Here is a 27,248-nt window from a genome sequence, read left to right on the forward strand (position 1 = left end):
AGCCTGGGAGGGAGCGAGAGCTGCGCGCCCTCAGCGCGTGCTCCTCACCCGTCCTGTATTACTGGCACTGCGCAGGCGCAGCCCACTGGGCCCGCCCCAGCGGCAGAGTGGAGGGGTCCCGTGACGTTACTAGCTAGCGCCAGAGTAGGTGGCTGTGGGGTGATGTCACCCGCCGCGCTTCGGGTACCGGGCCGGCGGTGAGGTCCGTTCGCATGGAGGCGGCGGGGGTTGGGGGTCCCGGCCCCGGCCCCGGCCCCGGGCTGGCGATCTGCGGGGCCCTGATGGTTGCCAGTGGTGGGAGCAGCTTCCTGGCAGCTCGCTACCGGGAGCCCAGGTCAGTGCGGGGTCCTGGAGCCGCCCGTGTCCCCGGGAGTCTCGCCGAGCGTGAAACACGCGTGAACGAGACGCGGCCACATCGCCTCCGCCCCGCTCTGCCCCTGTGTGTGTTTGTGGGGGCCCGGAGGGCGGGTGGTGGCCAGTGTCGTGCTTTAAACCCCACCCCGTCCAATGTGAGATGTCTGCGTAAGAGCCTCCCCTTTCTCCCTGGAGTTATTAGCATCAGCAACCTCTCCCCCCACGATGGCCTTGTAGTCCCATTCAAACCAGTCCTGTCTTAAGGGTTGTCAGTTCCTAGCCCGACTGGAGACGGAGGTATCGTTATTAACTGTGTAACTTTGTTTGACTATCCTGTTAATGCTGCCTGTGCTTGCATCTTGCTAATGTTAAATGTGTCTGGACTTTATTTAAAGAAGTACTGCTGAAGTTAAAGGGGTACCATCAACTTGACATTTAATCACTTTAAAAAGTTGGTTATATGTACTGTCAGGTACTAAAGCATCCTCTGAGTCGGCTGGTTTTTGTAGTTTGGCATCACACTGCATCTTAAATGTTTTTCTCTGGTGTCTGTGAGAAAGAGACTCACAAAATGGGAAATGGTGAAATTGATTATACACATAGTGTTGTCATGCTCTAGGTATGTCCCCAATTCTGCAAATGCCTACACACACATGCCTAACTATCTGTATGTAACTAGTTTCACTGACTTCATTGAGGACTACTCATGTCTATCCAAATACATCCAAGCTTAAGTGTTTGCAGGACTGGGGCCTACAACTGAAAAAGTGATATTTTCCCCTTTAATTTATCAGTTATAATAATTTTAGGTATTACTTCAAACCCAAAAGGTTAAAAATTCCCACTATCTTTTTTTAAAACTGAAGACATTTCTTTTAAAAGGCCCAAAATAAACCCCTGATAAGTAAGGCCCTACATAACTTGTGATATTGCAGATTTCATCATATTAGCCTTCCACTACAATTTTGATAGTGGAAGCCCTGGCCACCCCCACTCTCAGCCTCGGGTGGCCAACAGCAAGAGCCCCCGCTCTCAGCCCTGGATGGCTGACAGCGGAAAATTGCTGTAAAGTAACAATGGACTTTATTGCCACAAATAATAAGGTCCATTATTACTTTTCCACAGTTTTCTATGGCTTGTCCGCAATTGAGCTGCAGTTTTCTGACAATCATACCACAGTTCAAGTAGGGCCTTATTGATACATTATTCAGAACATGTTTAAGTTGTATTAGCCATACAACATTGTTACAGTACCCGTTACCCAGTAACAATAGAGCCAGCAAGCTTAGTTTGTTTGTGTGCTTATTGCATTATCCTTCAGTAGAAGGATCTTCTCCTACAGGCTATACTGATAGCATCGCAAGATAAGGTAAACAAGCATGTACATGAGGGATAAAGCAAGGCCTTGATTTCTAAATCACCAGTCACAGGACTATTTGGACATTTGTTATGCAAATTGTTTATGTACAAAGAACATCATTTTAAGCTTACTAGTCTTTATGTTTTCTGTCAGTTTGTGCAGAGCCAGTTTGTGTTTGTCACATTGATTCCTGGAATCACAGTAAATGCCAAAACAGAGATTCAAGTGCAGATGGCAAATACAATTGAGAGACTATAGAAGTAAAATATTCACAGCTTTTCACTTAAAAAAAAAATTGCAGTTGCTTTCCTATTGACTAATGGCTTCAGTTTGGTTTGCATGTGGGATATGAGATACCTTTGGGGAGCGAGTGGGTGTTGAGGCAGCAGAGGCAACGAGGCATAATGAAGTATATAATAATGGTGCCTTACAAATGAATCAGCACCCTTCATGGGAAAACGGTGATTTTTTTTTAACCCTTTTATTTCCAGTGTTGATGATCTCTTCATGTATGACTGCAACACTGCAGGCAAGAAGTCTCAAGAAGACAGAGGGTGAGAGGTTTTGTATAAACCCTTTGCTACCATTGTAAAACCTCTAGACCGGGGCTGTCAAACTTACTTTCTATGGCGGGCCAGATTGTAATTCAAGTGGGCCATACCCTCGTCCATAGCTCGCAGCGTCTTACCCGCCGCCGAAAAATCTCACGGCGCCCTCACTTTTGGCGGCAGCTCGCAGTGTCTTCCCCGCCACCGAGAAAGAAATCTCATGCCCATCCTACCCTTCGGCAGCAGCCGACAAGGGCCGGACCAAAAAGGTAGGTGGGCCTTATCCGGCTGCCCGCAGGCCAGACAAAAAGGGTTTGCAGGCCGTATCCGGCCACCTGCAGGCTGGACAAAAAAGGTTTGGCCTGCGGGCCGCATATTTGACACCCCTGCTCTAGACATTGTTTTAATTATTTTCTTTTGAATCTAAGCGGAATGTAGATCTCACTTTATAAATTTTAGTTAGAATAGAAATTCCTCTTCTGAATTCAAAAGAATGGCTCACCTCAAATGTAGCTCACTCCTTAAATATAAGGATTTCACGAAGATTATACTGTTAAAAACATTGGACAAGTTTTCAGATGTCCATTGACTTCAGGAGGAGGGTCCAGAAGGATGTTAGGGTCTGCCTTCGTGGATCTAGTTGCAAGATATTGCTTGTTGCTAATTGGAATTCATTTGTCTTTCCATTTACTTTAATAAGCTTTGGATCAGGTCATTTTGGGTGTGAAGTGCATAATTGCTCACAAACCAAATCCTCACTATCCCTTTTTCTGCATTAATAGTCATATTAGGCTAATATTTTGCATAGATATAACATGATTTATTTTTAAAATATGTTTGTTTGCACTGGTTGCTTATGGCATTTTGAGCATAAGCTTCTCTTATGAGGGATTTAAGTAAATAGGCTTAAAATTGTCTGCTCATGAATAAACCCATTTTCTCCCTCCTATATTTTAGACAGGATGGACAGCCAGCAGTTAAAGCAAGTGATGATATTCTTGCTTTTGCCTTCTCCTCATCTGGAGACTATTTTGCTTTGACTGATGACAACAAACATCTAGTTCTTTTTCGTACTAAGCCTTGCTGGGAATGCCTTAGTGTCAGGTAAGGAAGCAGGATATTGTGTGTCAGTGTGTTGTAAATTGGAATGACTACTGATATTTACAGTATTAAAATGTAGATTTTGGAGCACAGCTGTGTATTACTACTGCTTTCTCCCTCTTTCCTTTAACTTGCTTAAGTGAATTTAATGCTTGTGGAAGTGAGGGGCCAACGTAAGAGGCGAAGCCAGAAATGGTGTTTGTACTCTATAAGATTCCCTTGAAAATTTTCAGTTTTCCTTCATTCTGACTTGCATCCTTGTTTTATGCAAAAGTCCATTAAAATGTGTACGGTACACTAGCATAGGAAGGCCAAATTTTGGCCCAGGGTGTAAGAAAAAAATCTCTTCATTTGTTATAAAGAGGATCTTTTGGGTATTTAGAACAGAGCCCCTCTCTGCTCTGTGTGAACACTAAATCTTAAAGATCCACACACTCATTAAACTGAATAGTACTCCAGCTACTGATGCAATCCAAGATAGGTTTGCGGGAGAGAGGATCTTAAGGAGCTTCCGGAGGCTGTTCTAAAATTTTGTCCTTATGTACAAGTTTTGCATTGCATTGCATTGCTTCTCTTCTCTAACCCCTTCCACTTGAAAGAAATACAATCTCTTGCTGTCCACTAGAGGTCCTCCTGTAATAAATCTTTCACTGCTGATTATGATAGTTTGCTATATGAAGACACCTAGGACTTTTCAAGAGCAATGTCTTGGCAAATGAAGTATACACCTGTATTGATCTCTGAAGAATGCTAGGTTCTTGTCCCATTACAAAGCAGAATGGAACTGCATTATCAGATTTCCCCCATCGGTTCTACCTATGATGTAGATGATGGACCTTTAGTGTCTTGCAGTGTCATATAGTAAGTCTATAGCAGAACTAGAAATAGAAAAGAACTCCCATTTTAGTGATTTAACCTCAGTGTTGTCATCCTTTTGTGATTAGGGTTGTATACAGCCTAATAAATTAAAGGGACATCAGCTTGCAATCAAGCCAATCTTAAAAAGGCGTTGAAGTAGTTTCACGAACTACATCTGCCCTCGAGTCCCCTGCCAACTTCTTGTCATCTGACAACCCCATTTTCTCCTTTTAAAAATGTTTGTTCCTTCTTGCTGCGTTGCAGACCTATGCAAAGAAATGGGGAAATGGAATAATTGCATGGTGCAGTCAAGTGCACAGGTAAACAAACAATGCTCTAATCTCTTTTGGTCAGTCTTAAAAAAAGTAAATATACACATTAAAAATTTAAATAAGTGATAAATTGATGGGCTCCTGCCTCACTTTCTGATCAGTACTTTTCCACTGTGGAAAACCATGGTCACAGATGTCCACTTAGCATCTCAGGGTATGTCTACACTGCAATTAAAAACCCGCAGCTGGCCTGTGCCAGCTGACTCCGTCTCATGGGGCTCAGGCTAAGGGGCTGCTTAATTGTGTAGATATTCGGGCTCCAGTTGCATCCCGAGCTCTGGGACCCTCCTACTTCACAGAGTCCTAGAGCCCAGGCTCCAACCCAACCCGAACCTCTACACTGCAATTAAACAGCCCCTTAGTTTAAGCCCCGTGAGCTCAAGTCAGCTGACATGGGCCAGCCCTGGTTTTTTAATTGCATTGTAGACAGACCTTCAGAATGTGTAGCTGTCTTGCTGGCACACAGTTCTGCAGGATGTTTATTGTCTGAATTATGACTAATCTCACCACAGAGCCTACTTGTCTTTTGTCATTGTTTTGGAGTTTCAGCTTTAGCTCCGGTGAGAGTGATAACCATTGTATGGAAATATTGCTGCTGTTTTATGCAGTCAGACCCTAAGTCTAGGCTGACTTTCACCAGAACTGATGTGAATTTTACCTTTGTTTCCTCATGTATCCACTTCTTCTTATTGCCCCCAAAAGAATAGCACAGTCTTCTGTCCTAGTTTTGCCTTCTCTAACTCTGAGCTGTAATGGATAGTTCCAGGATTTTCAGTTTTTTGCTAGACTGTCAGCCTGGAACCCAGCTGGATTTTGCCAGGAATTCTGTAACATCACTTTCCTCTGTGAGAAAAGTGGGAATACCAAAAAAGTGATCATTGCATGGGAAGATAACTTTCAAATAAGTTTGAGCTCCACATACTAGGTGTGAGATGAAATCAATATCAGCTGTTTGTGGCAAGATATATGTAGCAAGCCTAATACAGTGTTGGCATCTGCTGGACAGTCATTAATAAAAGAGAACTTCTGAATCTGCTGCATAGGAATAGATGTAGGACCAAAAAAAAAGTCCTCCATGTTGTACTAAGTATCCAGCGAATCAGCAAGCTAGAAAGAAACCTATTCCTATGCTGGTGCATCCTAAGCCTCTAATGAATTAGTAGTCGATAGCGTTTTACAAAGCATGAAGATGTGAAAAACAGCTTACTTTAAAAGTCATAAAATCCCAGTGGACTATGTTGACCTAAAGCTTTATATAATGATTTTTCACCCCAGGGGTCACTGCATTTCAGTGGTGGTTGAGGTGAAATCTCCATCCCTTAATTACCATGGGGTCTTAAGACATAAGTTAATGCGTAGTTGCACTGAGCAATTTCAGTGAAAAGAGATCTAGAAATAAAAAGTAGTAGCAGCAGCAATAATTATTAAATTATAAATACAGTTTTTTAAAAGCAAAATAAGAGTGAAATCTATTTGCAAACTCGCCTGCCAGCTACCAGTTGGTAGTTCATGATCTTATCTGCCTTGAAGCTGATAAGATCATAATCACAAACCAGAGATCCTGTATTTCCTTAAGTGGCTGATATCAGCGGTTGCAAGGGAAACTCAGTACCCTGAACTCAAATCCTGGTGACTAAGAGTACTACAGGTGCATAGCCATGTCCTTGTTTTATTCCCTGCACATCTTTATAAGAACCTTATAAGGCGCAAAAGCATGAGGGAGGCTGCTGCATGTAAGGTGCATCTGAGTCTGCTCCCTTTTGTGCACCTTCAGAGCTATACAGCTGAGGATAATGCAGATTTATCTAGCTATGATGTTTCTACGGCTCACATCACAAGGGCTTCTTCTTGCAGTCTAAGATGCATGGGACAGGTGTTCTGGTGGTGGCTGGCCAAATAGCACCAGTACATGAAATTTACACATGCTATTCACAAGATTTTGCAAATCAGGAGAGCTTCCAAGTCTCCTTCCCCATAGTTCTTACGCACTTTTTATGTATGTGGTATTTTATTTTAGGAAAGTCCATCAAATTTTGTTTGGAACATAAGAATAGCCATACTGGCTCAGGCCAGTGGTACATCTAACCCAATAATCTGTCTTCCAAGACTAGCCAATGCCAGGTGCTTCAAAGGGAATGAATAGAACAAGACAATCATCAAGTGATCCATCCCCTGTTGTCCAGTCCCAGCTTCTGGCAATCAGAGGTTTAGGGACACCCAGAGCATGGGATTACATCCTTGACTATCTTGGCTAATAACCATCGATGGACCTATCCTCTATGAATTGTCTAATTCTTTTTTGAATCCAGTTACATTTTTGGCCTTCACAACATCCCATGGCAATGCGTTCCACAGGTTGATAGTGCGTTGTGTAAAGAAATACTTCCTTTTGTTTGTTTTAAACATGCTGCCGAATAATTTCATTGGGTGACCCCTGATTCATGTGTTATATGTGCAGGGGTAAATAATATTTCCTTATTCACTTTCTTCACACCATTCATGGTTTTATAGACCTCTATCATGTCCCCCCTTGCTTGTCTCTTCTCCAAGCTGAATAGTCCCAGTCCTTTTTCTCTCTCTTCATATGGAAGCTGTTCCATACCCTTAATCATTTTTGCTGCCCTTCTCTGTACCTTTTCCATTTCTAATTTATCCTTTTTTGAGATGGAGTGACTAGAACTGCATGCAGTGTTCAAGGTATGGGCATACCATGGATATATATAGTGGCATTATGATAGTTATTGTCTTATTATCTATCCATTTCCTATTGGTTCCTAAGATTCTGTTAGCTTTTCTGACTGCCGTTGCATATTGAGCGGATGTTTTCAGAGAACTATCCTCGATGACTCCAAGATCTTTCTTGAGTGGTTACATCTAATTTGGACCCCATAATTTTTTATGTATAGTTTGGATTATGTTTTCCAATATGCATTACTTTGCATTTCTCAGTATTGAATTTCATCTGCCATTTTGTTGCCCAGTCACCCAGTTTGGAAAACATTAAGGCTGCATAGTTAAACAATTAAGTCAGGAACTGCTGAAATTAGGTTTACACATGCAACTTGCATTATGCCTCTTCATACACTTGCATTACAATAGTTTTAACATATGATCATTTTAGTGCACTAAATGCCCCAATAATAATTATGTGGGTGAAACCAAACAATCACTACTCTCTCAAACAAACTCGCACAGAAAAATGATAAAAGACAAAAACACCATTTCACCCGTGGGTGAACACTTCATGAAACGATCACTCCATATCTGACCTCTTAGTCCTTGTCCTCAAAGGAAACCTGCACAGCATCTTCAAAAGATGAGCCAGGGACTTTAATGACTTTGGTAGACACTGAAAATTATGGTCTTAATAAATACACTGGATTTATGGCTTATTACAACAAGGTGTAACCCACTAAGCCCCCCGTTTTTTAGTCCAGAGCTGTTAACTGGCCAGCACACCTTGAATATTCTCTTACAATATGTCTTAATTACTTATGGTAAACAATCTGTTCCACCTTTTATTTAGCTGTGACATTCTGAGTACCTTTCCTAGACGTGAAGGCAGTAGCTCAAAAGCTCATCTCTTTCACCAACGAAAGTTGGTCCAAAAAAAAAATTATCACACCCACCTTATATGTCTGTGACAGATATTGCAACCACATGTAGTATCCTTGGGGACCATATCATATTAAATGTATGAATGTTCTGTGTATCACTGTAGGTAAAGAATTGCATTCAACTCCGCATGGGTGGGTTAACACAGCTCCTTCAGGAACTAAAACAATGAGTGTGTCCAGGGGTGGTTACTATGCCTTGGATTGTAAGCAGCTGCAGAGCAATACCACCCTCTAGGATGATTTGCATATATTCTTCAAACAGTTATCAGAGTTCCAAAGAAACAAAGGAAGTGTTTGTTGTTTGAAAAGTTTAAACAGACTCACGGGCCTTCTTTTTGACTCAAATGACCTTTGGTTCAAAGGGAGACCCAATCCTGTTGGAACGTTAGACTGAAACCTGCCAGGTCACCATGTGACTGATGAGTGACCTCTCCTAAGTTTTGTATACATGTAAGCCTTTTTATTGTTTTAATATATTTTCTCTGTATGCTTTTTTCCTTAAAATAAATACGCTTACTTTGGAAGAGCTATGTGGTCACTGCTGGCTTATGCTCGTCATAGCCACTGGAGAGAAAGCAAATCACAGGGGCTAGACTGAGGGCTTGTCTTTAATGAAGACACTACTACGCTGATGGGAGAGCGTCTCCTGTGAGCATAGTTCATCCACCTCCGCAAGAGGTAGTAGCTATGTTGACAAGAGAAGCTCTCCCATCGACATAGTGCTGTTTGCACGGGGGATTAGGTCAGTATAACTGCGTTACTTAGGGGTGTGGATTTTTCACACTCCTCAGTGACGTAGTTATACTGATATAGATCTCCAGTGTATACCTGGCCTCAGTTAGACCTGCTTACTGGGGAGAATTGCAGTGAACTGCAGCTTAAAGCTCTGATTTTGAAAAGGGAGGGACACCGGTTTCTGCCCATAGAGAGGTAAAGGCTAGACGCTTGAAACCTGGGGGGCATTTCTGGAGCTGACTTTGGAGGGGGTTAAAGATGCTGTTATCCTGAAACTATGACGTGGTGGCAGTGTCTGAGATCTATGATGGAGTGAACTGGCAAGTGACAACAGCAGTGAAAGCAAGTATTGTAGGAAAGAAATAATAAAAAGAGAGACAAGAAAGTGAGTTGTGAACAGCTAAAGAAAGATCAGCTTCTGAGCATGTGTGCACAGCAGGGACTGTCTTTTTCTGATCCGAAGAAATCAGAGTTGGTAGCCATGCTGCATTCTTATGACTCAAGAGGAAGAGGTACCTGCTCCAAACAGGGACCGAGTAGCCATGTCAAACTCTCTGAATATCTCTAATCATGACCATTTTCTTTCTTTCTTTCTTTCTTTCTTTGTTTCAGGTCTGTAGTTAGAAGATGCACTTCTCTGATTATTACAGCTGGAGAGGATAAGATTCTGGTTGCAGACAAATCTGGTGATGTCTATTCTTATTCAATAACAGAACCTCAAAATGCAGGAAAGATTGAGCTTGGACACTTGTCCCTGCTATTGGATGTGGTATGTATGTTTATTAACCTGGCTTTCCCACTAATCTTTTTTTCCCTTTAAAGAAGTTTTAGCATTATGTTATTCCTATGCCAAATTTATACGACTTTAAAAAAAAAAAACCCCCAAAAAAAAACAACTTCTAGTTTTTTGGTATAAGGTAGACTGAAGAACAGCATCTTTTTCCCTCTTAGTTATTATCAGAACACAAATGCAAGAGGCAGGGAGAACAGTTTGCAGAGGGATGCAATGACTAGATCTTCTGTTAACGTAATTTTTAAGAGCTGTCATTTTTATTGCACAACCCATTCAAAATCATGAAACTATTGTAGTTGGATTTATTGCTTCATCACTGGTAAGAAAGCAGCCCATCAAAACCCATCTTGAGTTATATGTGGTGTGTCCCTATTTTGTGCCAACAGGCGCTGAGTCCTGATGACCGGTATATCCTGACTGCGGACAGAGATGAGAAGATTCGAGTCAGTTTGACTAGCGCGCCACATAACATCGTATCTTTCTGTCTTGGGCACAGAGAGTAAGTTCGTGGAGCTGTCCACTGTATTTAAGGGCTAGCTAGGGGAGAGTGCTTCCTGTGTGTGGAGCAGTAATTGGATTCTGGATTAAAGAAAGTCCCCAGGCTGTGGTGTTTTAGTCCTACAGTCCTTTAGTCCTATAAGGCATTTATATCTTTGTTTGCAGCAAGGACCATCTTTGTGTTCTGCGTTTGTGCAGCACCTAGCACAGTGGGGTCCTGGTCCATGACTCAGGCTTCTAGGTGCTACAGCAATACAAATAATAAATAACCAAGTAAGTATGTGAGACAGAACATAGGGGTGCTCATGGTAGGGAGAAGAGGATATAAGCAGAGTTTAAAGCAAAGGAGATCATGGGGAAGACAGCTCCCTCTCTCCTGTTTAAAAGCAGTGGGAGAGAGCTCTTCCTTTCCCTGGTCTGCTCTTTTGCTATTGAAGTTAGGGACTTTGCCAATCATGGGTACCTGAACAGGGGAGCAGCAGAAGAAACTGGTGCTTGCTTAGAGAGATTTTATGCCTCCAATCCTTCCTATCTATTGGTTGTGCAGCATTAGATAGGGGACTTCCAACTAGGGCACTTTCTCTTCCCCTATCACCTCGTCTAGCTTACAGGAAGATTTGTCCTCCCTGCCTTAGTGGCCCTTCTCTAGCCAGGAGGGAAGACAAATATTTAATAGATTTTATGGAAAATCTTCTGAAATGCAGGAAATTGCAGTGGTATTTCAAAACCTTCTGCAGAACACACTGCCTGCCCATTTGTATTTGTGTTGACATTAATATATGTTCTCCATCACGGTCAGTAGAGGTTCTCCATTATTGTGGCCTTCTAGGCATAGTACAGGAAGCACTAGAGAAATGCCCTTGCATAGCATTGCACAGTGCAGTGAACAAGCTTCGGCTTGTCTGTCTGTGGGGCTACTTAGAGAGACCCATGCTCTTTCAGATACATTTCTTCACTTGTTCCTTTTCATAGCAGTGGAGTATCAACACACATCATTAGGAACAGGAGTTAAAGTAAAGGAGAGTCAGGGGAGGAGTTTACGCTGCAGTATCCTTAGCTCAGTCTAATTTAACTACTGAAAAGTTTAATAAAGTGCTAAGAACACAGTTAAATGAGATATTTAAATAATATCTTTATTAATACTAATATTAATTAATATTGATCAATTTTGACTGCCGGGAATTTATCTGCATAGATTTTAGACTTTCTGTAAAAGTTGCATATTTTTAAATTAATGTCAAAGATCTAAATAGCCTTTGAACTCAACGCTTCTGTTGTGTATTTACATTGCTGTATTTGATCTGTGCTTATTATATTAACAGTTGTAGCTTTAATGAATATAGTGTTTTGATGTTCAAGAAAGACATTGCCTGTAAGTGGAGGCTATTGTACCTGGACAAACAGCTCATTAACAATTCCACAATGGGAAGGCACTTAATACAATTAGCAAAAACACTTTTAAAAATTCATTATTTAAATATGATAATGAATCAATTGGGGATTCAGTGTGTTTATAATTTGACTGGCTTGTTTCTCACTTGAGTTCTCCCATTTTTGAATGGTGTGTATTTTAATTGAAATTTATTTTTGTAATTGAAATTTCAGCATTATGACTCTATGCACCTGCAGTTATTGCTTCGTAACGAGCAACATTCACTTGATATTTTTAATTGGCTTTAAATTGTTTATTTTCAGAAGAAAGAATTCCTCCTTTTAAAAAACAAAAACAAAACTCAAATGTGTGTTCTAATCTGTGTGGTACATTGGCAGCAGCATTTATGTTCGTGCACGTGAGCCTTGAGTTAGTGCAAAACTTTGGAAGTTCTTTGTGGATTCATAAAGGCTCTAAGGGGTGTCATGGTGGAAGCTGCAGCATTATAAGCTCCTTAATGTAACTGAGATTCCCAGCTGGATGCAGCTAACCCTAGAAAGAACAGTGAGGAAATAATTAAATGGTTGCCTTAAAACTGAGTTGATGGTACCTTTGGGTGGACCCCAGATGCTGGTAGGGAGTCCTCATGCACTGATGCTTCTGACCTCACTAATTAAAAAAAAACCCCAACAATATTGATGTATGTGAATTTTTTAATATGATATTTATAATTGATCCATGAAAGAGCATGATACAAATGTTTGTAAATCTATTTCCATGTGCATATTCTCATCTAAATGACTTCTAAACATATTCACACAAACAGCACTCTCTTCCCCAGTCAGAAGGGGGTCAGTAGAATTCCTAGAATACAATAAAGTAAGCATTTGTATTATGTGGAATGTCTTTCCAGAAATACTAGATAGAGAGGGTATATTTCATTAGGTCACTTTCTGCCAGTTAGTTTGAGGGGAAAAGCTACCTTTTTTTTCTGTAACTTGTGTCTTTCTATTGCCCTCTTAAAAATATATATATATAATGGATGAACGTGTAACCTTAAAATATGCTCTTACTATTATATTGGAATGCTTTGTTTACACCGACACTAAACATAAATGTTAAACTCTTAACTTCTTTTCCTTTAGGTTTGTAAGCAGAATATTTGTAATACCAAACTATCCAGATCTTATGCTATCAGCTTCTGGGGTATGTATTTTGATCCTTTGAAAAAAGTGTCAGTCTTACGAGCCAGAGTTCAGTTTTCTGCTTGTTTTGCAAGGATTTGCTTTCTGTAGAGGCAGAAGACTTGCACTTCAATTCCACTCCCACCAACATTCTACTCTGAATTCAATTTTCTACTCTTAGCAAGATATCTGTGATCTGAGTTCAGTTTACAGCAATGTCAGCTGCTTATAAGGGAAACAAATATTTAGTTCTTAGTCCCCAGACAAGAACTGAAATTGACATTTCTATAAATAACGGAAGCATTTTCATCATAAGAGTTTTTAAATTAAAAGTAGAACCCCACTAACTCATAGAAATGTCTGGAAAGCTCTGCAATTACTGACTGCTAGGAACACTGTAGTGACCTAAAGTGTAATGAAATACTCATCTCAGTGTAATACTGAGGTTTGGTATGGAGGAAATATAGGCATATCCAAAGTTGGTCGCAATTATGGATAGCTGTCCCTGTATTAGCTGGCCCTATCTCCTACTCTTGAGTAGGAGTCGCATTTGAAGATGAACACGGAGAATGCTGAAGTGCTAAATGACAGTATCTAGAAGTTCCAGTGACACATTTTAAGCCTATTTTTAGTTTTTAAATTTAATATTAATTTTTAGTCACGTCCATTTTAAAAATTCTTCATTTCCAATGTTTAATTACTACCCTTTTTCTTCTTGCCAGTGGTCTCCACTTTTAGTCTGACTCTTCTTTGTTTCCTGTCTACCTCTGATTTCTTATGTCTGCTTACTTCCTCTCCCTTCTTTCTTTAACTTCTGAGGGTTTTATTCTTTATAGAGATATTAAAAAAAAAAAAAAAAAGCTGTGTTGTATTTTTGTGTTCAGCTTCTGCACACTCAAGGTTTCTTCCTTCCCAGGTTTCTTTCTGTGAGGAGGTAGGGCCAGCTTAATCTGTTCATTCTTCTTGCTTTTCACATCATTTCTAGTTCTTTGGGATGGAGAAATCACATAGTCCTCACCATCTTTTCAGGATTAACTCTTGCTTCAGAGCACAGACAAATTAATTATCAAGAGACTATTTAAACAATTGAGGTAGATTAACTGTCGTGGCTGGCCCAGTGTTTAATATCTCTTTAACAGTTAATAAGCGCTAGAATCCTGGATATTTTTCTTTAGAGCATTTAAGATGAACTAACATGTTTTAAGCCTTAATCAAACTTCTCCACCTTCCAAGATTTTCTGAATTGTATGGTATATGGTTGTAGATAAAGCAAGAGTTGTTTTATCAGTAGCACCACATGACAACTCCAGTCCCAGAGAAAATTGGTGAATTGAGGTGATCCTCAGTGCTCTCAAAGAGGAAAAACAGTATTCTCTATTAATGTGTATGCAGCCCAATCTTCCAGTCTAACTAATACTAATGATACTGCACAAGATGGGGAGAATGCACTCTAGAATTGAAGTCTGTAATGTGGTGGCAACTTTTATATCTTTTGATTTGATTTCCTCCTATTGTATGCCCAAAGGTCCTGTATTTTGTTCCAGTGCAGTACCTCTCTGAACAACTTTAGTGTTAGTGCTGTCCCTGGCTTTATTTCATTCTTAGAGAGGCAACTTCAGTGATATCTCCCAGAACAGAGTTTAATTTCAAAGATAACTAAATTAAATGAGGGCTTTCTTCCTCAATGAATTATAATCCAAAGGATTTCGATGTTGTACAAGGGTGGGTGAGGGAAAGAGCAACCTAAAAGGAATGGTGAGTACATAGCACACTTACTGTTCTGCTATTTACGAGATTCTGACAATGCACTCATCCAGCAACCTAATTTCCATTACAAAGGAAAAATAACTTGTGCATGATTGAATAACTTAGAATTGTGTTAAATTATGTATTTACTAAAATGCCTTATCTGCAGTTTGAGAAAATGTAACCAGTTTTTTTGAGGGTTTAGAATCTCGTGCATGAAGCATCTCAAGGGGAGGTATGAGTTAGCTGGCTTCTGAAGAGCACAACTGACTTCTCTGTTTTTGTGTTAATAATCAACCTGTCCATTTGAACTTATTCAGGATTGTACTGTGAGGCTTTGGGAATACAAAAATGGGAAAGAAGTGCACTGCTGTCATCTAAACAGTTTGAATGAGACTGAGGCAACGAAAAATGACAAGGTATGGGTATATGATGAGTTGTGCGTGCTGATGCTTTCATTGTACTCCTGAACCCTGTGACTTAAAAATGTGTTCTGTTACTGATTAGTATTAGGACCAGCTTTCCTTTATGGTGATAGGTGGGGAATCCTGTGTAAGTTCTAGAAACCACAATTCATAAAGAGTAGGGTTTTCAAAAATGTCTAAGTGACTTAGGAACATAAATCCCACTGGAAGTCACAGGATTTGTGCTCCTGAGTCATTAAAGGGCTTGTACACACAGCAATTTAGTACATAGCAAGCCAGGTTGTACACCTGTAGCACTGTAGCTTGCTGTGCACTAACTGTCAGTGTGGACTCTACCACTGTGCACTAAAATTTCCATAGTGCCCTTTGACCTGCAAACAGAAGATCAAAGCGCACTATGAAACTTTCAGTGCACAGTAGTAGGGTCCATGCAGCCAGTTAGTGCGCTACAAGCAGGAGCATCTATCTGTTTGCTGTGAACTAAATTGCTGTGTGGACAAGCTCTTAGGCACTTCTGAAAATGCCACCTGGTATTTATAAAGAAATTTGAGCAATTCTCCCAAAATTGTGTTTGAAAGGAAGATGATGCTTTCATTTATCTGTTGTATTAAAAACTTGCCCTTTAAACCTAAAATTCTTAAGCAGAAACATCAAGTAAAACTGAAAAAGTCTAGCATGAAGTGACTTTAAAACTAGTAAAATTATAGCTTTAACATCCGCTGAAGTTATATTTGAGCAGAAAGTTTCAAAATGTTTGTAACAAACTACCAAGGCAAGTATTGCCTTACTGAATTGAAACTCTGGAGTATATCTTAAGTGGTACTGAAAACTCTTGGAACTGATAGTACCCACTCTTGCCTCTACATGTGATTTGTTCCATACTAGCAGCTGGAACAACGCAATATTGTCCTTGCTATCTGCATTACATCTGAGTCAGCTACCACTTTGCCTAGTCAGTCATCCATGCGTTGCATATCTGTGGTTAGCGGTCTTTTGCTTGGCAGGTTTTTTTATGTGAATGGCTAGCTAATCTATCTTTCATTACAACAACAGTGCTTGATCTCTTTCAGTATGAATCATAGAGGTGACACCTTTCCTTCTGAGTTAGTCAGTGGCCCAGTCTAGTGTTAGACATGGATTTCTAGATGGTGACTTTATGATGCAACTTGTAAGGGCTTGGCCACTGGTGGCCGTTAATCCTAGGCACTCTTACCCCAGTGTCCAGGCTAGAATCCAAGTGTGGTAATTCCATTTTGCCTTGCTGTTAGTTTCAGTTGGAGAAGGTATTCTTCACTCTCTCCCCACAGCTGAGTGCTGGGCACTCTTTAAAGGTTTGCCACCTTCTAAGCGGTCTGTGTAAAACCTGATCCTACAGGCCTGCATGTACATTCCCACGTACTTAATTGGGAGCTCAGCAGGTAGAAGGACAATAGGATGAGGCCAAAGCTTTTCAAGAGCTTTGGGATCTATATTTGAAAGGTGCAGTCTAAATATTGTGAAAAGATAATTAACAAGTTATTCTGTGTCAGAGGAATAGCATGCAAGTGCTTCTCCAATCCATAGGTAGGCCCTTCAGGCTGGTCCTCTGTATCATTGAATCTAGTGCTCTGAATCCAGAACTTGCTTTTAATTGCAAGTCTCACTTCAGAGAAAGTGAAGTGAAGAGTTTCACTTCAGACAAACCTTAGAAAGCACTTTTCCTCCCTCCACAGTAAGGAGCTAGCAGTTTGATGTTTTTAAACTGTCATGAAATACTAATGAATAGAACCCTTGGAGACAGTTCTTGGACTAATGCATCCTCCTGTAGACAGGTTTAATTATTTACTCAATTTGAAGGAACAGTAACACTGTTCCAAAATTATATGTACAGCCCAGGAGTCTATAACTCATTTACTGCTACACCCAATGTGAAAAACTGCAATTAGTTTATTTTTGTTAAGTGGTGGTTTTCAGGAATAGTGTAGCAAACTCTTGCTGTCTGTCACCTCATGTGGCATGTCACTTGAGTAAGTTACTCCTCCTGGGCTGAGAGAAGCTCGGAATGGAGATCATTTACATCTCATGATGGTACCAGGAATATGTTCCAATTTCTTTCCCACCAAGAAAAAAGCCCCAAAAAACTGATCAGCAGCATGTCAGATGCATCCCTGCGAGCCAGCCTTATTTTACAACTCTTCAACCATACAGCTTGCATGGAAAAATGAACTGTCTGCATCCAGATGGTTTTCTTGGAAGCCAGTGTCACTTCAGAGTGACCGCTTTCTTGAATCTTTGAGACCTCTGCTTATTACAAATTCTCACAAATAAAGTAGTGTGTTCCACAGGATCACTGCTTCTAGCAGAATGATGTCAAAGGGTAATTTTAAGGTGATGGCTGGCTGAAGTAAAAAGAGTGACATTTGTGTACCATGAATGATTTTGTTATACTGTAGAACCTCAGAATTACTAACACCTTGGGAATGGAGGTTCATAACTCTGAAATGTTTGTAACTCTGAACAAAACATTATGGTTGTTCTTTCAAAAGTTTACAGCTGAACATTGACTTAAACAGCTTTGAAACTTTACTATGCAGAAGAAAAATGCTGCTTTCCCTTTATTTTTTTTAGTAATTTACATTTAACACAGTACTGTATTTGCTTTTTTTTTTTTCTGGTCTCTGCTGCTGCCTGATTGCATACTTTAGGTTCCAAATGAGGTGTGTGACCAGTCAGTTCAAAACTCAGCTCATAACTGAGGTTCTACTGTAATCTCTCTTTACTATGTTCAGTGGTCCCATGTTGAGAGCTTCCATTTTATTCCACAGTTAAATAAGTCACTAGATCTCATTTCAAATCCATAAAAAAACTCTGTCAGACAATAATTTAAGAGCTGAACTGTGCTGCTCTGTATTTAATACTAGTGTCCCTTCTATAGCTACATACAAGGTGTACCCTGTCTATCCAGTCTGTTTGCATCACTTATGCTACCAAGTGTCTGATAGGAGTTGGTACTATAGGAGATATAGAATACAACTTTGTTTTTTAAATGCTTAGAGAGTCCACTGCTGCTGTTTGTAAACAAGGGAAGTCATAATTTCTACAAAATCACAATGTAAATAGTTCTATTTACCCAAATATGGAGCTATTCTTGGTAGCTACAATAACTCTCTCATATCAGACCCCTTCACCCTCACCTCCTCCCAATATCTTAAAGCATGAGTGATTTAATACCCATGCACTGTACAGAAGGACTGGATCCCATCTATAAATATGGAATAATTTTGTTTTTGCAGAGTAGCAACAGATCAATCCCATCTGTTCAAGTGCTCTGAAATTTATTTTTCTATTGACAGTAACCTTTAGAAAATGTTGTTGTCCTCATGTCCAAACAGATGATTGGAGGAGGGAAGTGCATGCTGCTTAGTTTTTATTTTTAGTTTAGAGATACTGCATAGTGCATTCTTTCTTTCTCTGTAATTAAGATAACTTATACCACAAGTGGGGTAGATATGGATGGAAGCCACTGTGTAACCTTTTCTGCTGTTTGTGCCTCTGTGTTTTTGTAGCTTGTGGCTTATAAAACAAACCGAGATGAAACTGGTTCTCTGGACAAGAGAGGGTTGCCACCTTGCATTAAGCTCGCTATCCAGGATGTTCAAAAGCAATGCAGCCCTTGAGACTCCCCCAGATTACAAGTCCAAACATGAGTTCCAGGACACTGCCTGCATGCACCCCAATAGCCAATTCAGGAAGTAGGAGCCCTGTGGTTGATCCTGAATTGAGCTCACAGCCAAGGTTAGTTAGAGACTCTGTGCAGTGACTGACCATTCACCCAGTGTTGTGCCAGCAGAGGTGCTCAAAAACCCCTTCTAAAATTTTGCCCCCATAGTGAAGGAAGGATTGGGTTCATTTCTCTGTTCTGCTGGAACTGAGCTATTCCTTTCTCCTCTGAATAGGGAAACTATTGTTGCTGGAGATGATATCTCCAGAGCTTATAAAAATACATAAGAGCAAGTTTTTGCCTTTGCAGTCATGGGTGTTTTAAAAAAAAAAAAAGTACCTCAGGCAGAATTCTTGCAACTTTTTTAAAAACAGGTTCTTCATTACTCCCACCCTCAAATCAAGTAACACAAACTTAATACTGTGCTCCACAGGCAACATACTCAGTATAGTTTTTCAGGCAGGAAGTACAATAGTTCCAGCAAAGACATTTAATAGCGACTGCCTTCCTTGGTTATTAGTGCTTCTGTGGAAATGAGCCATTTTGCCTCCATCCCTTATGAAAGGTGAAACTAAGACCACTTTACAAAAACATTGGCTACACATCACTGCATTTACCTTTTTACACCAGAGGTGCTGGCCACCATCTTACTGATATATGTAACCTGTAACATATAGTGTGGCATTCTGGCCAACGACACTTAAGATACATGACTATTTCCCATATAATTTACAACGCTTAAAGGTTAAAAAGATGCTGTCATCTCCTTTAGGCTGCACCTGCTGATTTATTCACTGTAGGTCTCTCAGTAGGCTCTCTGCTGACATCATGTTTGGTTAAATTATTCAAGTAGTTATGCTGACTACTTGGGGGGGGGGGGGGTCTCAGAAGGTAGAAATTTGGTATATTTTGGAGGAAAAGGACTACTGTCAAGCTATCCATTTAAAATGAAGCTTTCCATTAAGTTCCTTAGATTAAGAGCCTAAATTAAACCTAAGTTTCCCCCTAAGTGTTTAAGGTTATAATTACGTGTTTTTCCCTCCTGTCAGAAATACGCCGTGTCAAGAATAGCCTATTGTTGTCAAGGAAATTACATTGCCATTTTATGTGACTGGTAAGAATAAAGGGGAATGGTTGCTAGAATTATAGTTGTATTATAGCTATTTAAGGAAAGGGCAGGGGACAGTTAAATGTCCATTGCTAGATGTTTCAGAATTGCTCTGAATTGAAAGTGGCTGTCCTGTCGTGATCTCTTAAAGAATGGGTTTCATCATGGGTATGTCAGTGGCTTTAGCATGAGGATCATGAGAGCCCTTAGTATACTCCCTATGAATTCAAACAGAGGCAGCTCAAAAGTTGCTTGGTTTAGTAAACTCTTGAGTGTTTTATTACAGTCCATATATACTCTAGCTCTTCAAGTTTAGGGCACAGTGGAACAGCTCTCAAAGGCCATGGTCTTTGGGCGTGAGTCTAGTATTTACAGTGCTATAGTCAGGAGTCCATTTAAGCCAGCAGAGATGCGTCCATGTAAAACAGCATTGAAATCCACAGCTGTGCTGCCCATTGGGCCCAAGGGTATGGGCTCTGCCATGTGGCAGAGGACTAGCAAGCAGTGGGGCCAGGGTGTTGCTGCAGAACCCTGCTGCCAAGCTCCCAGGCTGCTGTTACCTGTTAAGCCTGGCAAAACAAGTTCCATCTGACATACAGACTTGGGTTTGGTGAGGAGACCATCATCCTAAGTTGCCTGTACTGTGAAGCTGGCAGCTTCACCAGGGAGGCACCTTCTTCCTTTGGTGAACCTCCTGTTTGCCAGTGGGGAGCCTTGTTCCTATGAACTGAACTGAGACCCCTGCTGCCGGGCTTAACAGGTCTCAGGAAGCTTTGTGTATGGAGATCATGGATGCAGGGGAACAGATATTGATCCTCCCCCTTCTACACCCAGCCCCGGGCATTTTCTTGGCTCTCGCTAGTTGCATGCTCTCTCTTCTCCCTCCCCGGCACCTCCTTCCTGGTCCCCATACCCTGTTTTATTTTTACTGACACTCTTTAGTTACTCTTCAAGCTGTGAACTCCAAGGTAAATTGCACTGTGAAACCATGTGTCTGATTGTGAAAAAATATTACTTTGTAACAAGCGGCTTATTTTTGCTAACCTTCCTTTTAAAATAAAGTCTAACTTTAGAAGAAACAGTTCATAATGATTTTTCTTTAGTACAACATTTGAAAAGAAATTATAAATTCTTCAGTATCTGCAATTTACTGTGGCCTTTGGGGTTGTAAATAAAGTACAGTACAAGTGTTGGGGAATGTGTTTCTTTTTTTAGAGCTGTACTTGAAATGCTGATGATTTTGCTCTGGTACTAATTTTCAAGTGGGTAGATGCAATTTACTGTGTACAAGTGATAGCCCTAGGCGGGTTTTGTGATCATGGTAATTCCATTTTATTTCTGTTTAAAGTATTCCCACAGTTTACATCTTCCAGTTTGATGCTGCTACCCAGCTGTTAGATTACAAACACCAAATCTCTTTGAAGCATAAAGGTTGGGACATTGCATTTGAGGAAACAGATAGGCTCTGGATACTGCAGGAGGACAAAGAAGCATCACTTCTACTCTACAGGCCCGTGGCTGGACAGTGGCAGGTTAGATATACTCTGATAGAGTTGCCAATATCTTGTGTCTGCTCCAGTCCGCAGCAAAAAGCAGAATAATTGAGTGAAAATTAAATGGCACAATTACTTTAATGCATTATGGCTCTGAGCTGAGGTCAGATCTGGATCTGATCAGAGATGGGCTGATCCTATGTCCTTCATTCATGCAAAACACAGTCTTTAGCATGACTGGCAGTCTCAGCTCGAGATGCCCAGGTCTGACATAGAAGGGTCAGCTATCTATGAAAGCCTGCGCAATGGTTGACAGCCTTAACCTTGTTTAAACTAGCATCTCTGCTCTTAAACACTAATTTCACTCAATTAAAAAAAAAAAAAAAAAAGCCTGTACACTTTTCTCTCAAATTTGTACCTTCTCAGACTGTTTGTTTTCTGGGTGGGGGGACCATCTGCAGTTCCCCATCCAGAAATGTTGTTCTTACCCCCACACCATTTTCTTACCTTAACCCAATGGTTAAACTAAATGAGAGAATAGGGGAGCACATCTCTCCCTCCTCCCAAAATCCCTGTGAGCTCCCACTCCTCTGAGGTTTTGAAAAACTGCTTCCCTCCTAATTGGCAGGTGATGAAGGCCTGCTAGGAGGGAGAATTTCAGATTGGAGCAGCAAGAGGAGCTGCCTGCCTGAAGAGCATGAGACTCTCAACCTTCCTAATAGTAGGTTGAGCAGCACGACTAGTTTCTCGGTCGTCATCTACCATGCACAACCACGTCCCAGCCGCCAATTGAATATACAGGACGAGTGTCAGCTTCCACACTGACGAGCTTGACATAGTCCTGCAGCACAAGAAAACTGCTTAGCCTCAATCCATCCCAGTTAGAAGTGTGCTAACTCCATTTTTAAAGTGCTTTTGCCCTTGAGCATGGTGGTAGAGTGTAGATTCTGCTAACGGTCTTCAAGAAGAGAGAGCTAAAAGGAAAGAGCAGCATGGAGAAAAATGTTTTCCCCTCACCTTTTTCTGTACATATCTCAAAAGGAGTGTCTGTGAGGAGAGAAGAAACAGTGGTGGCCCTGTATTAGAATTTTTATCATTCCATTGAGAACTGAGCCACCAACATTTGAGTGATCAGATTCCCTGTAGTAGCTCTTAAATTTATCACCCTGGTAAATATAAAAGGAGTGGGATATAGTTGGAAAGTTTTTTCATTTTAAATTAAGTTTCATGCGAGTGTTCTTGGACCTTTCACTCTTCCTCTAGATATTTCTTTACCTCATTGATTTCCAGATAATTGATTCCCACTTTTTCCTTTAAATCCTTGGGCAAACTCTGTTTTCCAGGCCACCTTAGGCAGAACATGGTGATCCCATGCCAGGCCTCAGTGATGAGTGTGTGGGAAGGAAAGGTGTTCTATTAAATCTCCCTTCATGGTACCCAGTCGAGGCTTTGCATTTCCTAGTGTGCTGGTTAATGTAATGTGCTTTGTATGATTGATGCTTCTGAGGAGTGTAACGAATAAGTGTTCTTTCCTTTCCCAGCCAGTTACTGATGACAAGGGATTAATGAAAATGTCAAAATACCTGCATGACAACTGGACAATGTTTGAAGGTGAGCAACTTTGTTTAACGGGCCAGGGAAGGTGATATAGTGGTTACAGCACAAGGGAAGGAGTCAGATCAGAGTTCTCGTCATGGCTCTCTTACTGGCTATGGACAAATCACTTTGGGTATGTCTACACTGACGTTGGGAGTGAGCCTAGCAGTCTGGGTAGACAGACTTGTGCTAGCAGGGCTTGAGCTAGTGTGGATGTTGTGGCTTAAACTGGAGCTCAAACCTAGGAGGTCAGGTGGGTGTGAGAGCCTGAGCTGCAGCCCACCTCACAGTATCCACACTGCTATTTTTAGCACACTGGCTTGAGTCCCTAGCCCAGGTAGACACAGACTCGTGCTGGTAGGCTCACTCTTAGCTGCAGTGCAGACATAACCCTTAACTTCTGACTCAGTTTCCCTCTCCATTTGGGAATAATACTTGGCTACTTCACAGCAGCCTGAAAGTGTAGAGTTTGTAAAATGGTTGGCAGTCCTCCAGTGGAAGCTGCTATATAACTAAAATGGCTTCACAGAAAAATGTCAAAGGTACTTTGTCATTCTGTGGTGTAGTTGTCCACATCTGAACACTAGTATGTTGTACGTAGAGCATTTAAAAGAAGTTAGACCTTTTTGACATACACATACGTGCATAATGAACTGTGAGTGTATCTCTGTCTTACTGCACCAACCCGTAATGCTGTTCTTTCCTGAACATGAAATTAAGAGCAAAACTGAATACATGATTGACACCTGTATTGGCAACTTCAGTGGAAATAGCAGGGACAGAGTAGCTACCAATGCTGAATTATTCCTTCATTTAAAGGCAGCTCCTCCAGGTCCATGTTGAGGCACTTTGGGAAGATAGTGCAGGGAAGCTGTACCTGAACCCGAAAATATAAAGCATCTGTTCTGGTGGAGATTTTGTGTATGGCTTGTGTATGGCTTTTGCCCTTGATTTTTCTAGAAGAATGCTGTTTTTCTAGTTAACCTGCAGGAACCAGGCATTTTTAAACAAATTTAAATGAGAATCTCAAAGGATGGGTGCGGTGGGAGTCAGTGGGTGCCTCATTGTATAGTTAAGTGTGGTTTAATTCTGTGCATGATTTTAGGGACTCATGCTGGGAAGTTATGAAGCTTGTGATTTTAAAAGAAGGAAAAATAAACCCTAACTTCCATACTTGGAAGGTCATTATATATGCAGAAAGATGATCAGCCTACGTATATTGGCAGAGTTGCTGGATAATGAAGTTTAATATCTTATCTTTAATATCTAATCTGGGGAGTATTTTCTGTTTGCCACTTCCATTACACTTAGGTTCAGTCTCTGAAAGTGGATGTCTGGATCCACTAGAAGGGAGTACATTTGTGATGCACCTGTTTTACACAGCTCGAATATTTCTAGGTATATCCATGTTAAAAGCAGCGTCCCGAGTGAGAATGAAAAATACAGAAAAATAGTGGAAAACAAGTCATTTCTGAGATTTACTTTCCAGCATAGCAAATTACCATAATTATAATAGTCTGGGTATCTGCAGCTGGGAAAAGAGGACTATTCAGAGCAGAGTGATTATTATAGCTAATTAACGAGAGCAGGCTCAGTTGATGAGCACCTATTCCAGCTGCGTAATTAGTGCTTTTACAGATTATGAAAAAAGGTACTTACCCTACTTGATAAGACAATGAGATTGCTTGTATTGCTTCTTCCTTAGACAGCTGGTGATCAGGGAATATGTAAAACCGCTTGTAACCTAACATAATCGAAGCAGAAATTGAATACTTAAACCTTCAGTTGAATACATATTGGGCCTGAAAAAAGATTCTGCAATCCTTTAACATAGTCTGGTAGAAAATACAATAGATATATGGATTGATTTTCTTCTTTGCTCACTAATATCCCTCTCTTTCCTGCTCCCACCTGTCTGTTTCTCCTCATACTTACGTGGGGAAAGGGATGGGTGGAGTGGGGAGAGTTCAAAGGAACTACAGATAAGGATTAAAGACCACCACCATGAATTGCTTCTAGAAACAGAAGAACCCTAACCTGCCAGTTTTAGTTTATATTCCCCAGAGTAACCTTCTAATTATCTTCCTTAACTATTCAAGCATTTTACAGGAATGACAGATGTCATACTGGAAGAGTAAATTTAAACAGCATCTTCAAGGATGTACTGTAATAAGCTCACAAAGGAGTGGTGGAACATGCAGGGATCAGTGCTGGGAAGTTTGTGTACACTTATTTCATAATGTCCTGTTTTCCTCTGAATTTTCTAATTTTGTCGTCTTTTTTTTTTTTTTTTTTAAATGCAGGGAACACCAAACTCAACACAGTAATCTAACTGGAGCCCTGTGCAGTGTTTGAGTATTGTGGACTAATTCAAATTCTTTAATACACTCCAGTGGGATCTTTAGTGATGTTACCAAGACCAAGATTTTCAAAAATAGAAGCCTGAAGTTAGAATTTTTATATGCTCATTGAACCCACTGATGTCAGTGTGAGCTGTTGGGTGCTCAGCACTCTTGAAAAATCAGGCAGGTGCCTAAGTATGGATTTAAAATTCTAACTTTAGGCTGTTTTCAAAAATCTTGGCCTTGGTGTGTGAATGTAGTAGTGATACTTGAGTGCCTCGCCACATTTAAACATAATAAAAAGGTTGTGTATTGAATGGCTAGAATTATAGTGCAGGAGTCAGGACTCATTTGTTTAAAATTCCAGTGCAAGTAGGAGTTGGAAATAGTGCTCAAAGTATCTACATTGTCTTGTTTTTTCTGCCACAGGTTCTGTTGGGACAGAAAGCTGCTACAGCAGTCTTTATAAGGCCTCATTTGACAACATGGCCATTTATCTACAAAAGAAAGAGGAGAGGCTGCAGCAGCATCAGCAGAAGAAAAGAAAAGAGCTGCAGCATGAATCTAATGGACAAACTAAAAAGATCAGAACAGAACCATCCTAACCATTACTAACCGCTAACTGCACCATTTGCTTGTAACTTCAACAAACCTGAAAGAAACAGATCTAGGCACTGAACCTTTTTTTTTTTTTTAAAAGCAAAGTGAATGACAGACAAACATCAGTGTACAGTTTGAATGTCAAATAGGGGATGGCTTTAATGAATCAGGTTAATTTTCTTGTCATGACAATATCCTATTTGCAACAGATATTGTATTTACTGTATATATTGTTCCTTGCCATGTGTTCTATCCCAGCAGTTGGAGAATTTAGTGCTGGTAATGCAGTTTTAGCAATCTGAAGCACATCTTCATACTGTGATAGTGCTTTACATGGAGAATGAGATTTACATCTTACCAATTGTACTCTACATATCACATACACTGGGGCTGGTTTCCCAAGGAAGAAAGTTGACAAAGTATTTTAGTTTTGTTTTAGACAGTTTATTTAAGATGACAGCCTATAAAAGGATAATCATGAAAAATTAATCCTTTGAAATTAAAAAAATATATATATATAAGGCTGTAACTAGCAGTCTTTTGTCACATTTATTTTTATGCTTAAACTATAGATTTTGTTATGAATTCTGCCTTAGTATCTAATCCAGTACTATTCAGAGGAAACTTCCACTGGAAGCTGTGCAGGAATAGATTTTACGTGCTGTAAAGCAGTAAAAGGTGTTAACCAAACCCCAACATCATTTAAAGAAGACTGTTTTCTGTATTTTGACTCTACAGCTTAACTGTAAAAATGGTTTCAGTGGACCCAGAGCAATGCTATCTTGTGTGTTCTGCTTTTTGCAACAGAAGCTTTCATTTGACACTAACTAAGAAATAAAAATCTTAGTGACTAACAGTGCAGAGAATCTTATGGCATCATTTGTTACTTCATCACATATGTTTATTCAAAAACATCTTTATCAGAACTCAATTTGTCTTCATGGAATATACTATACTTCAGGGGGGATTGTAAAGCTGGGGGTGTATAAATCTGTCATCCATTAAAAATGTGAGAAACTCTGAATTGAAAAAAATCTATCCAGGTACTAATATGTCTCATCACCAGGGGATCTGACCATTTTTAGTTTTAAGTAGTAAAACTTTTCATGCAACTAATATAAAGGAGATTGGTGTGCTACAAAGGAAAACCACTTCAGTTTATTTCTAGAGTATTAGCCGTTGATCATTAACAAAGCAGAACCCACTGCTTATATCCGCACACAAGTTGCATTATCCTATTGCTCTTATTGTGGGCCCCACATGATTTTTCCATGAATACCTAGTTTGAAAGTCCCATTTAAGATGGAAGCATTATTTGCACTACCATGGAACCTGCAAATATACTAAACTCATTTTAGTGGTCTAATCTGGATTCTTTTTCATATTGCTTTAGGAGTCTGCCTTGTGCTATGACAAAAAGCTTCCATTAACATTAAGTGTCGTGTTGGACATTCAGGGAAGGATTGTCCCTTTGTGGTTCAGTGCC

The 27,248-nt window shown here is 40.3% G+C and overlaps 1 protein-coding gene across 4 annotated transcripts; it reads left to right on the plus strand.

Annotated features, from left to right (window-relative positions):
• Positions 1-26,618, plus strand: WDR4 (WD repeat domain 4). 4 transcript variants are annotated; one of them, XR_010919140.1, is made up of 11 exons: positions 1-334; positions 2,206-2,268; positions 3,220-3,366; positions 9,518-9,674; positions 10,085-10,197; positions 12,714-12,774; positions 14,819-14,917; positions 19,673-19,737; positions 21,080-21,263; positions 21,853-21,945; positions 22,766-22,827. XR_010919140.1 is itself a non-coding variant. In XM_067545196.1 (11 exons), the coding sequence occupies exons 1-11, from the start codon at positions 213-215 to the stop codon at positions 25,765-25,767; spliced, it is 1,257 nt and encodes a 418-aa protein (XP_067401297.1). In that variant the 5' UTR covers positions 3-212; the 3' UTR covers positions 25,768-26,618. The 4 variants fall into 4 exon arrangements, 3 of the variants coding, with proteins under 3 accessions (XP_067401297.1, XP_067401298.1, XP_067401299.1); XM_067545196.1 differs by lacking the exon at positions 21,853-21,945 and adding an exon at positions 25,592-26,618 and having other exon boundaries at positions 3-334; positions 22,766-22,835; XM_067545197.1 differs by lacking the exon at positions 21,853-21,945 and adding an exon at positions 25,592-26,618 and having other exon boundaries at positions 240-334; positions 2,244-2,268; positions 3,224-3,366; positions 22,766-22,835.
• Positions 26,619-27,248: the final 630 nt, after the last annotated feature.

This window comes from Emydura macquarii, unplaced genomic scaffold, assembly GCF_026122565.2.
Source record: "Emydura macquarii macquarii isolate MOO-44397 ecotype Brisbane River unplaced genomic scaffold, CSIRO-AGI_Emac_v2 contig_1043, whole genome shotgun sequence".
Lineage (NCBI taxonomy): Eukaryota > Metazoa > Chordata > Testudines > Chelidae > Emydura > Emydura macquarii.